Source organism: Rhodnius prolixus, unplaced genomic scaffold, assembly GCF_049639745.1.
Source record: "Rhodnius prolixus isolate KJV_2025 unplaced genomic scaffold, Rpr scaffold_2, whole genome shotgun sequence".
Classification (NCBI taxonomy): Eukaryota; Metazoa; Arthropoda; class Insecta; order Hemiptera; family Reduviidae; genus Rhodnius; species Rhodnius prolixus.
Genome location: NW_027411592.1, coordinates 7,481,427 through 7,498,269, shown reverse-complemented (window position 1 = coordinate 7,498,269; position 16,843 = coordinate 7,481,427). Strand labels below are relative to the sequence as shown.

The following is a 16,843-nucleotide window of genomic DNA, read 5'->3' as shown; positions in this document are numbered from 1 at the left end:
CTAGAAAAACTGAAAGCCAATTCGGTACTTTTCCCTCTGTATTTTACTTTTCGTTTCCCAAAATAAGCCAACCCTTTATGTTTATTCTACCCCTGGCTATAAAAGTAGATGACAGAGACGGAAAAAGTGGAAATCTAGACAACTGAAAGCCAATTCGGTACTTTTCCCTTGTATTTTACTTTTCGTTTCCCAAAATAAGTCAACCCTTTATGTTTATTTTACCCCTGGCTATAAAAGTAGATGACAGAGACGGAAAAAGTGGAAATCTAGACAAACTGAAAGCCAATTCGGTACTTTTCCCTTGTATTTTACTTTTCGTTTCCCAAAATAAGCCAACCGTTTATGTTTATTCTACCCCTGGCTATAAAAGTAGATGACAGAGACGGAAAAAGTGGAAATCTAGACAAACTGAAAGCCAATTCGGTACTTTTCCACTGTATTTTACTTTTCGTTTCCCAAAATAAGCCAACCCTTTATGTTTATTCTACCCCTGGCGATAAAAGTAGATGACAGAGACGGAAAAAGTGGAAATCTAGACAAACTGAAAGCCAATTCGGTACTTTTCCCTTGTATTTTACTTTTCGTTTCCCAAAAGAAGCCAACCCTTTATGTTTAATCTACCCCTGGCGATAAAAGTAGATGACAGAGACGGAAAAAGTGGAAATGTAGACAAACTGAAAACCAATTCGGTACTTTTCCCTTCTATTTTACTTTTCGTTTCCCAAAATAAGCTAACCCTTTATGTTTATTCTACCCCTGGCTATAAAAGTAGATGACAGAGACGGAAAAAGTGGAAATCTAGACAAACTGAAAGCCAATTCGGTATTTTTCCCTTGTATTTTAGTATTAATTTCCCAAAAGAAGCCAACCCTTTATGTTTATTCTACCCCTGGCGATAAAAGTAGATGACAGAGACCAAAAAAGTGGAAATCTAGACAAACTGAAAGCCAATTCGGTACTTTTCCCTTGTATTTTACTTTTCGTTTCCCAAAATAAGCCAACCCTTTATGTTTATTCTACCCCTGGCTATAAAAGTAGATGACAGAGACGGAAAAAGTGGAAATCTAGACAAACTGAAAGCCAATTCGGTACTTTTTCCTTGTATTTTACTTTTCGTTTCCCAAAAGAAGCCAACCCTTTATGTTTATTCTACCCCTGGCTATAAAAGTAGATGACAGAGACGGAAAAAGTGGAAATCTAGACAAACTGAAAGCCAATTCGGTACTTTTCCCTTGTATTTTACTTTTCGTTTCCCAAAATAAGCCAACCGTTTATGTTTATTCTACCCCTGGCTATAAAAGTAGATGACAGAGACGGAAAAAGTGGAAATCTAGACAAACTGAAAGCCAATTCGGTACTTTTCCACTGTATTTTACTTTTCGTTTCCCAAAATAAGCCAACCCTTTATGTTTATTCTACCCCTGGCTATAAAAGTAGATGACAGAGACGGAAAAAGTGGAAATCTAGACAAACTGAAAGCCAATTCGGTACTTTTTCCTTGTATTTTACTTTTCGTTTCCCAAAAGAAGCCAACCCTTTATGTTTATTCTACCCCTGGCTATAAAAGTAGATGACAGAGACGAAAAAAGTGGAAATGTAGACAAACTGAAAGCCAATTCGTTACTTTTCCCCTGTATTTTACTTTTCGTTTCTCAAAAGAAGCCAAACCTTTATGTTTATTCTACCCCTGGCGATAAAAGTAGATGACAGAGACGAAAAAAGTGGAAATCTAGACAAACTGAAAGCCAATTCGGTATTTTTCCATTGTATTTTACATTTCGATTCCCAAAAGAAGCCAACCCTTTATGTTTATTCTACCCCTGGCTATAAAAGTGGATGACAGAAACGGAAAAAGTGGAAATCTAGACAAACTGAAAGCCAATTCGGTATTTTTCCATTGTATTTTACTTTTCGTTTCCCAAAAGAAGCCAACCCTTTATGTTTATTCTACCCCTGGCGATAAAAGTAGATGACAGAGACGGAAAAAGTGGAAATCTAGACAAACTGAAAGCCAATTCGGTACTTTTCCACTGTATTTTACTTTTCGTTTCCCAAAATAAGCCAACCCTTTATGTTTATTCTACCCCTGGCGATAAAAGTAGATGACAGAGACGGAAAAAGTGGAAATGTAGACAAACTGAAAGCCAATTCGGTACTTTTCCCCTGTATTTTACTTTTCGTTTCCCAAAATAAGCCAACCCTTTATGTTTATTCTACCCCTGGCGATAAAAGTAGATGACAGAGACGGAAAAAGTGGAAATGTAGACAAACTGAAAGCCAATTCGGTACTTTTCCCTTGTATTTTACTTTTCGTTTCCCAAAATAAGCCAACCGTTTATGTTTATTCTACCCCTGGCTATAAAAGTAGATGACAGAGACGGAAAAAGTGGAAATCTAGACAAACTGAAAGCCAATTCGGTACTTTTCCCCTGTATTTTACTTTTCGTTTCCCAAAATAAGCCAACCCTTTATGTTTATTCTACCCCTGGCGATAAAAGTAGATGACAGAGACGGAAAAAGTGGAAATGTAGACAAACTGAAAGCCAATTCGGTACTTTTCCCTTGTATTTTACTTTTCGTTTCCCAAAATAAGCCAACCCTTTATGTTTATTCTACCCCTGGCTATAAAAGTAGATGACAGAGACGGAAAAAGTGGAAATGTAGACAAACTGAAAGCCAATTCGGTACTTTTCCCTTGTATTTTACTTTTCGTTTCCCAAAATAAGCCAACCCTTTATGTTTATTCTACCCCTGGCTATAAAAGTAGATGACAGAGACGGAAAAAGTGGAAATCTAGACAAACTGAAAGCCAATTCGGTATTTTTCCCTTGTATTTTACTTTTCGTTTCCCAAAATAAGCCAACCCTTTATGTTTATTCTACCCCTGGCGATAAAAGTAGATGACAGAGACGGAAAAAGTGGAAATCTAGACAAACTGAAAGCCAATTCGGTACTTTTCCCCCTGTATTTTACTTTTCGTTTTCCAAAATAAGCCAACCCTTTATGTTTATTCTACCCCTGGCTATAAAAGTAGATGACAGAGACGGAAAAAGTGGAAATCTAGACAAACTGAAAGCCAATTCGGTACTTTTCCCTTGTATTTTACTTTTCGTTTCCCAAAATAAGTCAACCCTTTATGTTTATTCTACCCCTGGGTATAAAAGTAGATGACAGAGACGGAAAAAGTGGAAATCTAGACAAACTGAAAGCCATTCGGTACTTTTCCCTTGTATTTTACTTTTCGTTTCCCAAAATAAGCCAACCGTTTATGTTTATTCTACCCCTGGCTATAAAAGTAGATGACAGAGACGGAAAAAGTGGAAATCTAGACAAACTGAAAGCCAATTCGGTACTTTTCCCCTGTATTTTACTTTTCGTTTCCCAAAATAAGCCAACCCTTTATGTTTATTCTACCCCTGGCGATAAAAGTAGATGACAGAGACGGAAAAAGTGGAAATGTAGACAAACTGAAAGCCAATTCGGTACTTTTCCCTTGTATTTTACTTTTCGTTTCCCAAAATAAGCCAACCGTTTATGTTTATTCTACCCCTGGCTATAAAAGTAGATGACAGAGACGGAAAAAGTGGAAATCTAGACAAACTGAAAGCCAATTCGGTACTTTTCCCCTGTATTTTACTTTTCGTTTCCCAAAATAAGCCAACCCTTTATGTTTATTCTACCCCTGGCGATAAAAGTAGATGACAGAGACGGAAAAAGTGGAAATCTAGACAAACTGAAAGCCAATTCGGTATTTTTCCATTGTATTTTACATTTCGATTCCCAAAAGAAGCCAACCCTTTATGTTTATTCTACCCCTGGCTATAAAAGTGGATGACAGAAACGGAAAAAGTGGAAATCTAGACAAACTGAAAGCCAATTCGGTATTTTTCCATTGTATTTTACTTTTCGTTTCCCAAAAGAAGCCAACCCTTTATGTTTATTCTACCCCTGGCGATAAAAGTAGATGACAGAGACGGAAAAAGTGGAAATCTAGACAAACTGAAAGCCAATTCGGTACTTTTCCCTCTGTATTTTACTTTTCGTTTCCCAAAATAAGCCAACCCTTTATGTTTATTCTACCCCTGGCTATAAAAGTAGATGACAGAGACGGAAAAAGTGGAAATCTAGACAACTGAAAGCCAATTCGGTACTTTTCCCTTGTATTTTACTTTTCGTTTCCCAAAATAAGTCAACCCTTTATGTTTATTTTACCCCTGGCTATAAAAGTAGATGACAGAGACGGAAAAAGTGGAAATCTAGACAAACTGAAAGCCAATTCGGTACTTTTCCCTTGTATTTTACTTTTCGTTTCCCAAAATAAGCCAACCGTTTATGTTTATTCTACCCCTGGCTATAAAAGTAGATGACAGAGACGGAAAAAGTGGAAATCTAGACAAACTGAAAGCCAATTCGGTACTTTTCCCCTGTATTTTACTTTTCGTTTCCCAAAATAAGCCAACCCTTTATGTTTATTCTACCCCTGGCGATAAAAGTAGATGACAGAGACGGAAAAAGTGGAAATCTAGACAAACTGAAAGCCAATTCGGTACTTTTCCCTTGTATTTTACTTTTCGTTTCCCAAAATAAGTCAACCCTTTATGTTTATTCTACCCCTGGGTATAAAAGTAGATGACAGAGACGGAAAAAGTGGAAATCTAGACAAACTGAAAGCCAATTCGGTACTTTTCCCTTGTATTTTACTTTTCGTTTCCCAAAATAAGCCAACCGTTTATGTTTATTCTACCCCTGGCTATAAAAGTAGATGACAGAGACGGAAAAAGTGGAAATCTAGACAAACTGAAAGCCAATTCGGTACTTTTCCCCTGTATTTTACTTTTCGTTTCCCAAAATAAGCCAACCCTTTATGTTTATTCTACCCCTGGCGATAAAAGTAGATGACAGAGACGGAAAAAGTGGAAATGTAGACAAACTGAAAGCCAATTCGGTACTTTTCCCTTGTATTTTACTTTTCGTTTCCCAAAATAAGCCAACCCTTTATGTTTATTCTACCCCTGGCGATAAAAGTAGATGACAGAGACGGAAAAAGTGGAAATCTAGACAAACTGAAAGCCAATTCCCAACTTAAGTGGGTGCTACACTTTACTGGATAAATACATATTTGGTATATGAAAATAGGAAAAGGCTGTGACATACATTCTAATCAAAATTATTGAAAATTTAATGAAGTACAATTAATTAAATGACATCAATTGTAACGTTTCTTTACAACTGAAATATGAATGAAATGTTTGGTACTTACTGATTTGTGCCCCTTTTGTCGTTTATTCAACTCTGATGCTTAATTTTTAAACTGTATGTTTTTGGAAATGAGATAAATCTTTCTTGCATAACATCGCTATGGATGTAGAGTTAAAATTGATGACTGAAGCTAGAAAAAAGCCACATTCAACGGCTGTTTATTGTGCGAGGGAAATCCAACATTCTGATGGATGGTTCTGTCGTATTCAAAATGTAGCTATTTAAGAAGTTATTTCGGCTTGATTGAGAATTTCTGGCGCTCTTTCTTTAGAGGTGCAGATGATGAATCTCTTTTTAGCTAGTACGAATACTAGCAAATCGAAATTTGCTAAACAACCATTTCTTCTCCAAGGGTTCGCATCAGACGCCTCCTCACGTAGTAAAATAATCTTCAGCACCCATTTTACTGATTTACGTGTATCTTGTTGCACTTAATTTTTTTTACATCTACTAATCAGGACAACACTGATCCCCTCTTTGTCAGTTAAGATTTTATAGCAGAAGTTTTACAAATGTAATGCAGATTTCAGTGGAGGAAAGCGTATGTATGTATGTGCAAGTCTGCACTCATTAGAGCTCCGTAGTGTGCCATTCAGCGGTAATTGAAAAAAAAGTAGTTCGTACCAATGAATGGTAGTAAGTATTGTAATGCATACACGAAATAAAATCTCCAACGGTAAGGTTTATTCAAAGGAAAAAAAGGTTACAGCCTCCAAGATTAGATCAAATTAAAACGTGGTGTCAGTGCAATTTCTAATGTCTTGTAAGTCTAGTAGGTAAAATCATTCCATTTTTTACAAGAGCTTATTTATATTCTTATTCAGAAGCTTCACATTTCAACATAACGATTACAAATGCAGTCAAAAAAGATGCACGAGGCCATTTCCTCCTCTTCTTCTTCTTCTTCTTCTTCTTCTTCTTCTTCTTCTTCTTCTTCTTCTTATTCTTTTTCTTCTTCTTCTTCTTCTTGTTACATTTGGCAAAGGGGAATTGTAGTTAGTTAACCATCCCCTGTAAAGGTGCTAGCTGACCCAGCAGGTCCTGTGAGCAAGGATAATCGGTTCATACCTAGTTAAAGGGTTCCCAATCTCCCCCCCCCCCCCAGCTTTGGTGCCATCCTTAACATGCCTGCCTTTACAATTTCTCTTTTTCCAATATTTGTCATGTTCCCACTTTCTCCAAAGTCATTATTATTGCCTACTACACAGTGAGGTCAACAAAATTAAACAATGATATTCTAGAATACTTTTTATTACAAACATTTGGAATAAGATATCAGCCGTATTGATTTTATAAACTACAGAGATATATTTCTTTCTAAATAATATTATTACAGCTTTCTGATATCTAATTTAGGTTTTTTTAAAAAATAGAAAAAAATCTTTATTACTAAATGTATACAAACAAATGAATAGAAATGCAAAAATGAAAGCAACGTAATGTTAACTAAGGTATGAAAAAAAGAAAATTTAAATACCTCTTTATTTTTATAATAAAAATATGTGTAAAAATACTCATTTTATAGTTAAAATCTCTGACAGATACAATAAAATAAAATATTACTCTTAAATTTCGTTTACCATTACACAAGAGGTAACTAATTACAAGCAAAACAAGACCAGAAAAAAGGAAGTTACAAACAGAAATTTAGAAGAAAAAAAAATAGGGTATACACATCTTCAATTTTACACCTTGCTGTGTATGTTTCGGGAAATGTATTTACTTTTTTTCCACCGTTTGACAAATTTACTAAAAATGTAATTCGGTAACATGTAACGAATATTGTACATACGTTTTTGGAAGAAACCACAATTTTTACTCATTCATTCATTTAAATCTCCCCATCTCGAGAAAATAATAGAAACACTAATTAGGGGGAACGGCTTCATTTTTCTGAAGGAAAAAATTCAGCGACTGAAAATCAACTATTGAACAAATTGAATCATAGCAATACATATTTGTCTTTTTTAAATTTGATTTGTCTTCTTAAGTTTTAATTGAATACTATATCTAATTACATGAATAAATTTTGAAGACAAATATTCTTTTTCAGCAACCAAATAAATATATGTTTTTGTACAATTGAAATATAAAAAAGGTTCCAACATGAATATCTTCAAAAATATAAATATTTTTACAAGCTCAGTTTAATAATCAAAATAGTTATTTGAAGTAATAAATTATTTATTTTCATTATTTATTCATTTTAAAATTTTTATTTACAATACTTTACATAATTATTAGGTGTTTTTAATATTTTTTTTTTGTTTTTTAAATAGAAGTAGGTGTGAAAACCTCATACAACTAAAATAGCAATGTAATGTGGACGAATTGAAAATTCCGCTTTAGCAAAGTGAAATAATATCCAACATAATTTTAGAGAAATATGACAGATCTAGAACCTTAAATATTCGGTTAGTAAGGTATAAAGAAAATGAAATACATATGGTCCTCACAATCGTTCATGGATTTTCCCATAAAAAATGGGTTCTACGTTTTGGACATTAGTTGTTGAAAACGCTTTCAGCCATTTTTGCAGAAATCACTCTCAGACACCTAAATCTGGGTAAAAAGAAAGTAGCGGATGGATATTATAATCTTCTTAACTAACCAAAGAAAGCGACACAAGGGACAGGCCCGTTAGAGGTAGGGAAGAGGGTCGATGTGCAGTGGATTGAATTCTCAGCCAGTTTTTAAACCACAAATGACTGCAAAACAAGAATTTCAGGTAAAAAATTAATTTTGAAAACGAAAAATAATGTATTTATTTCCTTTGCGCCAGGAAGAAACAAAAAGAAAAATTCTTGAATAATAAAAGATTTCTCTTACAATTTCAAGGTCTATTACAACTTAGTGTTCAGAGGAATTCATCCCTTCACTCAAATAAACCCCGGTTATATAATCAAAAGAATCTTTCTAAAATAAATAATAAACGCCTAAGGTGCTTTTTCTGAGCATTCTTTTGTACAGAATAGTCCTTGTGCGATATCTCATCCACAATACAAACAATATTGGTGCACACAATTCACAACCGGAGTCTGCACACATACTTTTACAGCCTGGCAATTAAAGGAGCCATTTTTTGACGCAGCCAAACCCTGTATGAATCTTATCTAAATCGATCTGTGCAATAGTGAAATAAAGAAATTGGAAAAAAAAATTGTGGCCTTAACATTTGTCTATTACAACATTTTGTATTCACTTGATAAACTATTGAGCCAGTTATTAAATGAAATTCTTAAAAGTAAATACTCACATTTAATAACGAAATATTTGCTTTGTCTCTTAGTATTCAAATTTTCGTGTTTAACCAGCAGAGGACTCTTTAGGTGGAAATATCTTGCTCGTCATTTCGCCATCAAAATTAATATAACCAATATCTTATATAAATGAATAAAATCATATGAATTTTCGCGCCAATAATGTCACAAAAGTTGACTTGGCCACACAATTTCCCGTCAACAATTCATTTCAAACATTTTTTTTTAAAATATTTTTTCGTCTATAACATGGAAATTCACAAGTTTTATTCTTATATTATACTTAGATATTTACATAAATCACACAATATTTTTAAATGTTTTACTCCTTTTCACACAAGCATATAATACAAGATAATTTACAAAGTTTAACGAAAACAAATATATATATACATTTTAAATAATTCTTATATAAGTATCTTGGAACGTTTTTACTTTTGATTTTAAAATTAAGTTAAAAAAAAAATTTTCTAAATATTTCTATAAAAACTTAATATTAAAAAAATCATTTTTGAGGACTTAAAGCACTCAGGTACACAAACTAGTGAAGCGCTTTTACACTTCTACACATCGTTTATCGAAGTTATTTCCATTTCGTTATCCATACATAGAGCGGTTCATTTGGATTTTAGACTATACAAATCAACTATGTTTTAGACTATGTTCCCAACTAGCTTTTGAATCAAATAATCAATAAAAAATCTTTTTTGATATTAAGTGAATATAAATAATTTCGTATTTATATTATTATTACGTTTAAATAAATTTATGAAAAGTTTTATTACAAAATTTGAAGACGAATTTGTTTTAAATACATAGCGATTCAGAGTTGACGAATTTTTTCTGGCAGCACCTATTCCGCAGAAAAGAAATGCATATGAAAACGTACGTAATGAAATTTAGAAAAAAGAGAAAAGTGGACAAACCATCATTTGAGCGTACGGTTACACTAACATGTGACTCTACTCAGAACTCAGAACCTACCAAGAGAGCAAAGTCGTTATTAGAAGCGGACACTAATTGGTAACAAATGGAATGAATACAGGCTTGAAGCTTTAATCATTTTCTTTCATTAACCTATGAGCAAATGGTATCAATGGGGAGAAAACATAATAATCAGAGAACTTTACGTCACGGATTTGAGAAGAGATTCTATGACACAACGGGTCCCTTCTTGGGGGATTTTATTCCTAGCTTACTGAAGTTTGATGACTTAGCATCTCTAAGTGGTTTGCTAATCGAAAGTAATGTCTAAAGCGACAGTCATCACATTACGTACCACATTCTGTTATGGTTGTATTTAAAGAATAAGCTGGACAAGCCCAATTTCTACCCCAATTTGTTACCGTGGTAAGAAAATTGATTACCAAAGAGCACTGAATCTGCCATGACTATTATATAGAAAGCACTCACTTTTTTCCATTACCCAATTTGACCAAGGATCATTATTAAGTTCAACCTAACATAGCCTACTACAATCGAATCGTTGCTTAGTAACTGCAAAATATCTAGCGACCCACGTCACATTTCTGTTTTGGAAGATCGTATTTCTATACCATTTAATCATAATTTTAAGACTACTGAATGCCTATTTTACCCAAATGAGGCAAATTTATTGATAATAATTCTTTATGCTCAAAACAAAGTTTTTTTTGCGGTGCCAACAATTCCTTCAGGCGGGGCACTCAGAATTATGGGTTTTATGCGATTAACCTTCTTTCTCTACCAACAAGATCTTCAAGTTGTGGAAAATAAAAAAAAAAGTGTAGGGTAAGGGTCTGGGATTTATTCAGCCATTTTCTGAAATCTTAGAAAATTTTCAAAGTGGTCCTCGAAATTAATAATGAAAGCAGAGAGTAAGAAATAAAAGCATCCAATCGAATCGGATAGGTATAACCTTGTTTATTTATGGTTTGGCATTAAATAAATATCACTGTAGCAATTTACTTTTTTTCAAAGCTGGGTGGTAGTTTTCAGATTAAAAATGGTCAAAATGCTTTTCACCTTTATTTGACTAGCTCAGAATAAGAACAGCGTACATTCCGTTAGGATTTCCCTGCTAAACTCTAGTATGATAATGTTTTACTCTTTATTTCAGATTGCAAAACGTACAAAACCCTTAAAATATACACAAGTTTTCATTCATTTTATTTTAATATATATTATATAAATATATATATTTATTTTATACACCATAAAACCTCTCTCACACAGTCAGCAAGTTAGTGAGAGACAGAAACATAGTTTTAAGTCAAATTCTCTACACCAAACCTCTGATGATGGCTGGAATATCCGTTGCTGGTCAGAAACAATAAAGACATCCTTGAATCGAGGGGAAAATCAACGATAAGAGAACTCTTCAGCATTTACTAGCTGGAAGGAGCATGTGGCAATTTTCAGTAAGACATAATATACAAATGTTTCTCTATTTTATTTATAGATTAGTTAATAAAATTTGTTGTCTTACCAGATAAAATCTAGAAGGTGGAAGTATGTTCCTAGTAGGGATGGTAGCGTGATCCTTGGGGTAACCTGACGAAGCTGTATTGAGGGTGAGTTGGACTGCCTGGATATATTTGCGACGACGTTACGCCGGCCCCACCAGCGGCCACCACAGATGATGCGTCCGCTGCTACTGGCAGACTGGATAGGTTAGACAAGGAAGGTGGTGTGGATGAACTGGTTACACCAGCAGGCTGTTCCGGTTGTTGAGATGCGCCACTAACAACAGTGTGTCCTTCTCCAGTATTTGTGATTTGTGATAAATCCATGAAGGCTTGGTCAAAGGTAGGAGTAGGTATTCTAGGTGGTGGGGAAGGACTATCCAGCGTAATCACGGACGGTGAGCTGCTATTGCGGCCGCCCGAATTAGAACTTGAAGAATCTGAAAATACAATTAGCATTAGAAAAAATAATATAAGTTTAGGATATTTTAATTTTTTAAAAATTTGCGATTAATACATTTAATTTCTCCTAAAAATTGTACAAAAAATAACTTCTTGTGCGAATATCCAGAAGAATTTCCCTCCTGCAATTTATGTAAAAATATTTTCTTTAAACAATTTAATGTACAAATTCACAAAATAAAACGGCACTTTCGCTGTTATAGAAGCAATGCATGAGACCCCACCCCTCTATCAAAGGATTTTCCAAGTTAAAAGAAAATCGTTCTGAGCTGTTCGTTTTCGACGATATCTCAAAACAATTTCCAGTAAAATGGACTTCCGATTGACAATTTTGGTCTAAAAGTTAATTGCCGGGTTCCGTCTCAGAACCGTTATGAAATATCAAATTTTAACTCTCTATAACTTTCCACTTTTAAGAGCAATTTTTAAATATTACATTTTATGGTAAGAGAGTGTCAAAATGAATACTTTCGGAAAAAACTCAAGAAAATAGAGAGAGAAGCGTAAAATTGAATTAATATCCTAATCAACTAATATGCAAGTAATAAAAATTAAGAAGTTAATACTTGATCTTCATAATTTTAAGCCCCATTTTTGTTGTGTTCTCTGTAATTGCAAGTAAAGAATAAACGTCCTTAACTAGAGATCAACGCATACGTTACGCTTTTTGCTGTAACATGGTGAAATTAACGCTTCCTCTTAAAAGTTATTTTCAAGAGAAAACCACACACACTCTCTCTCACACACACACACACAACACCAGAGAGAGAAAAAGAAAGAAAGAAAATTTGATTTTAGAAAGAGAGAAAAATATATTAAGTTCTGAAAAAAAAACCGAAATGAAACTAATTCTTGCTACTTACTACATTAACAAGTACACCATAGTAAATCTATTGCATATGTTCAACTTTTACAAAGAAATTAATAAGTTAAAGATTACAAATGATAGAAGTAATATAAATTACACATCAGTTCAAACTAAACCATTTCCTCTAAAATTGGTAACAAAATAATTTTAAAAGAAAAAACCAGAATGTCAGGGCAGTAGGAGCTTATAAGTCGCAGTTCTAAGCTAGAATGTAGAATCTCTTGTAGCTCTTTCGAATTGGATTTAGCAATAAGTTTACCGATCAGATACTTGGAAGTTTTTGGTTTGAATAGGTAAAATAAATCTGTAGGTTCCCAAAATTCTCCCAGTTTAAACAGTAAAAAGTGGTGTAATGTTTTTGTCTTTTCTGGAGTTTTAGATGAAGAAATTAGTGAAGTTTGTAATTTAAAATTTAATTCAGAGGTCTGAAGCATATAAAAAGCCGCAATAATCAAGATAAGGAAATAAAATTATTCCTTGACTTTTTTCTGAAGAATATAGGGAACATGTTTTTAATGGAGTTTAAGTTTTTATAAAAATTTATTAAGGCACTACTGCAGATATTGTTGGCATAGGTCTGCCAGTATTGTCATATTTCGCGGACAGAAGTGGAATGTTGAGGTTCTTCAGTCAGAACTGACAGGACTGAGGACTGCCGTTGTTTTCTAAAGGTCTATGTCGTTAAGTGAATGTGTTAGTAGGTATTCCGTCTACTTTTTAACTGTACATGATCCAGAATCCATTTTAATGTTAACAAAATATATATTAACTTACCTTTTAATTAAAATAAAAACTTGCTTAATCAAAAGGACACGAATACATACTACATTAAACTCTATTAAAATAGCTATTCTATTTAAAATTTATGCTGACCGCTCATGAGGGGAGGCTCTGAATAAGAAATATACCCAAATTATGAAAAGTAACGTTTTAATTATTAATTTAAGAAATCAACATTCTGAGTAACGTGCCTAATTAGAAAAAAACAAAACAAAACAAAAAACTTACGTGTATTTGTACCTATCGCCGTGCTGTTCCTGACCCAAGACAAATATCCAGTATCTAAAACTCCTTTACCTAAGACCATAATACAGAAACTATTAACGCATTTTCTAATTATTATTCACTCTTCATAAGCGTGTCTCCGCTATCCTCCACTGATCCACATTGATCTCTTGAAGGAATCAGAAATTGTTAATTTAGCTTTAACGGAACGAATAAACAATTTAAAGTGCCACTGGTGTATATTTTTACTTTTGTCATGTTTTTGAATCACTTTTAAAAATGGAGGAAGGTGGCTTTTGTCCAAGTTTATCCCGTTCAGTCTCTTTGACTCCTTTTTTACTTTTACATTTCATAGTATTAATAATTTCCCGATCTCTGTAGTTTTCCTTTAGCTGTAAAATATAGAATGGAGTAAAATTGAATTTCCACTTTATAAATATATCCAACGATACAGTCCACAGTATCTTTAATAATCGTAGCATCGACTTTTTATTAAGTAGCCTATTTAAAGGAAACATTTTTCATATCTTGCCAGGGCAAAATTTTGCCTTTTATATTAAAGTTAGTATAAATAAGCCTCTTTAAACCGAACAAACTTAAATAAATAAATAAAAATAACAACTGATAACAATAAAATAGATCTTCCAAATGTTCTCCCAAAAATAGTAGTGTTAGTGGTGTGAATTGTTAAAATATTATTGAAATTTAATAGGTACTGGCGCCACGATAGCCGAGCGGTTAGAGGCGAGACCTGCAAAGTTATTGAAATGTAATACTGTTTGCATGCAAACTAAGGGAAGACACAGTTTTAAAAAATAATAAAAAAATGAAAACCACAATTGACATAGTAAACTCCACACGAACAAGTAGCACCAACCAATTCAATTTTTATTAAGTCTTCGAACTGATGGTGAACCTTCATTCAAGGGAAATCCGAACTTTATTTCCTTGAATATAAAATAATTCAAATTTATTGCTATTACTATTATTTCAGAATTCAATTTGGATAATGGACATCACCTGACCAGTAATATGTCCTCAGACAATCTAAGATGGATTATTAAAGTAAGAAGTGGTACAATAAAATTAAATAACTGTCCATTTAAAGATGAATTAGATGTGTGTCTAATGTGTAATATGGAGGTTGTGGAAGATTGCATCACTTTTTGATTGAATGTCTAGCGTATTATGGTGATCTAAGATATAAATGCTTTAAAAGAACTTATCTTTCCACCGTAGAGATGGAGGGTTTGGCTGAATAAAGATAAAAGATTGTAAAGATTGGATGGCACTTGTTAATTATTGTAAATCTGCATATTTAAGCAGAAATATGAATATTATGTGGATGGCAAATATAGATTTGAGATACCAGTTTAAGCCTATTGAGTAAGATAAGGAGAGGAAATTTTGATATTGTCCTTTTGATGTTTATTACAGTGTGAATAAATTTAGTTCATTATCACGATAAGTTGGTTTTATTTTTATTTATTTTGTATATACGTAAGCATACGCAACGGCAAGTATTTTACACTTTGTATTGTGTTTTATTTATGAACATTCTATTTGGATATATTGTCTACATCTATTATTTGTATACTTTTATTTGAATATTTTAAGTAACGAATTAGTTTTTTCTGTCCTCATGAGCGGATTACCTATCCAATTGAAACTGTTTGTACTTCAGCTTCATCGTAACTTTTGCACAATCGTAAAAATGATTCTTTCAGTTAATTAGGTCAATTTTATTTCTTCTTAATTCAACTCAGGTAATATGTAATGCTTTCAGGCAACAGTTTTTTTCGTCAGTGCAATTTCATTAAAACTTTTAATATTAATATCATTATCTACTGTACTGTTTTATTAATATCCTTTTTACAAGAGTAGGAGTGATCTTATTTTATCTCTGAAATGATTATTTTTCTTCATTACTGTAAGTAAAATCTATTTCCAAATTATTATTTGACAATTGTCTTGGCAGTAATTTTCCCTTTCTGGCCTCTTTCTTATAGCTTCATATCACATGCTTGAACATTTCAGAAAATCCCTTTCTAAAACATTGATTAGAATTTAACATAACTTCCGTATATAATTTTGCTTTCATCAGATTAAAATAAATGTAGTTCGAATTTCTTCAAACACTGAGAGGTAAGAGTATTGATACCGTTACAATGAGTTTAGAACTAAAACATACGTTACCATGGCAACATATTATGTTATTTAGGAAACAATTTGAAACAAAACTCCAATGCATCTCCAACAGCATTTTTGTGGTTACTCAGACTTACTACATTTTAATTGATACAAACATGCAAACTAAGACCATTAAAAATGTTCCATGCTATAAGAAAATGGAATTCAAAATAAAACCAACAAAACAAAGGATACCTGAAAGTTGGCCGTTGGCAATGGCTTGACGATTATCTGTAGATGCAGTGCTCTGATTAGAGGCTGTAGAAGAAGCTGGCACTTTATCAGATTGGGGAGCCAAACTGTTGTTAACACTTGCGCCACCATCTTCCTCTTCACTATCTGAGCACGTCAAGTCCACCGTGTAAATTACTTTTCCGCCAGTTTTGCCAGCTGCTGGAGTTGATGAACCTTCACATGGCTCTTCCTTTTTCTTTACACTGAACTCTTCAGTCTTTATTTCTGGTTGACTGGTCTCATCTAGAATTAAAAATGAATAAATTAAGTACACTATCCACAAATTAGTCAGAAATGGATCTTTTGTGCTATCACTCAACACCCAGTATCTCCAGGTGATGTAATCACTTACACAGGTACTCTGGGCAAGTTCTAGGAAGAAACATGGCAGCAGGAAGTTAGGGATAACCATACCTTGAGAAAATCACTTTAACCCCTCCCACGCTTCTCAGCTGCGCTGAGAACGACTACTCAAATTAAGGGGAATCAGAACCTACTGAAAGATTAGGAAGAGACTGGTGCCAGTAGTCAGGGAAAACCACTTTTTGAAGATAGTGCTCTACCCAGATTTTGAAAATTTTTACTCCAAATTAAGAACCTGTTATGTTAACCTTACTCTAGGGAAATAATTACTATAGAAAAAACATTTTACAATCTATCTAAACAGAAAATAAATACTTTTTAGATATCTTATCTATGAAAGAATACAATTAGCTGCAATATGTGTAATAATTTAATAGTAACTTATTAATTAACATATAAAGTTTTAATAGATGAAAAAAAGTTCAATTATCTAGCAATAACGGGAAAAGAGAAGACTAGTTATTCTTCATTTTTGAAAATTATAGATCAATTACGTTGCATTTTAAACTATTAACTAAACTAATCTCAATATAATTTACTTACCAAGATCATCTATTATTTCTTCAATTGGTTCCTGTTTTGTCGGCTAGAAACAAACATTTGATTATACAAAAAAAACAAAAAAAAAAAAAAAACAGTAACAAACATAAGTTAATAAATGAAAGGTGACATTTTAAAATAAATTAGGAATGAAACACTCTAACGATATATGCTCTTAATAATCACGGATTAATTTTTTTCGTGTAAGAATTATTATT

General features: G+C 33.1%; 1 protein-coding gene across 12 annotated transcripts in view; it reads right to left on the bottom strand.

The window, feature by feature from the left end:
- Window positions 1–6,149: 6,149 nt before the first annotated feature.
- The window catches only part of Su(var)2-10 (E3 SUMO-protein ligase Su(var)2-10), a 34,441-nt gene continuing 23,747 nt past the window's right edge, over window positions 6,150–16,843 (bottom strand). For 9 of the 12 annotated variants that reach the window (XM_074117542.1, XM_074117533.1, XM_074117537.1 and 6 more), the window contains 5 exons: window positions 16,629–16,671; window positions 15,684–15,965; window positions 13,302–13,370; window positions 10,987–11,403; window positions 6,150–10,892 (listed from right to left, as the gene is read on the bottom strand). In XM_074117542.1, coding sequence (XP_073973643.1) covers window positions 11,018–11,403; window positions 13,302–13,370; window positions 15,684–15,965; window positions 16,629–16,671 — 780 coding nt within the window. In that variant the 3' untranslated portion in view covers window positions 6,150–10,892; window positions 10,987–11,017. Of the gene's footprint in view, window positions 10,893–10,986; window positions 11,404–13,301; window positions 13,371–13,400; window positions 13,691–15,683; window positions 15,966–16,628; window positions 16,672–16,843 lie in introns of those variants that run through there. The other 3 variants (XM_074117532.1, XM_074117539.1, XM_074117543.1) reach the window with 3 other exon arrangements.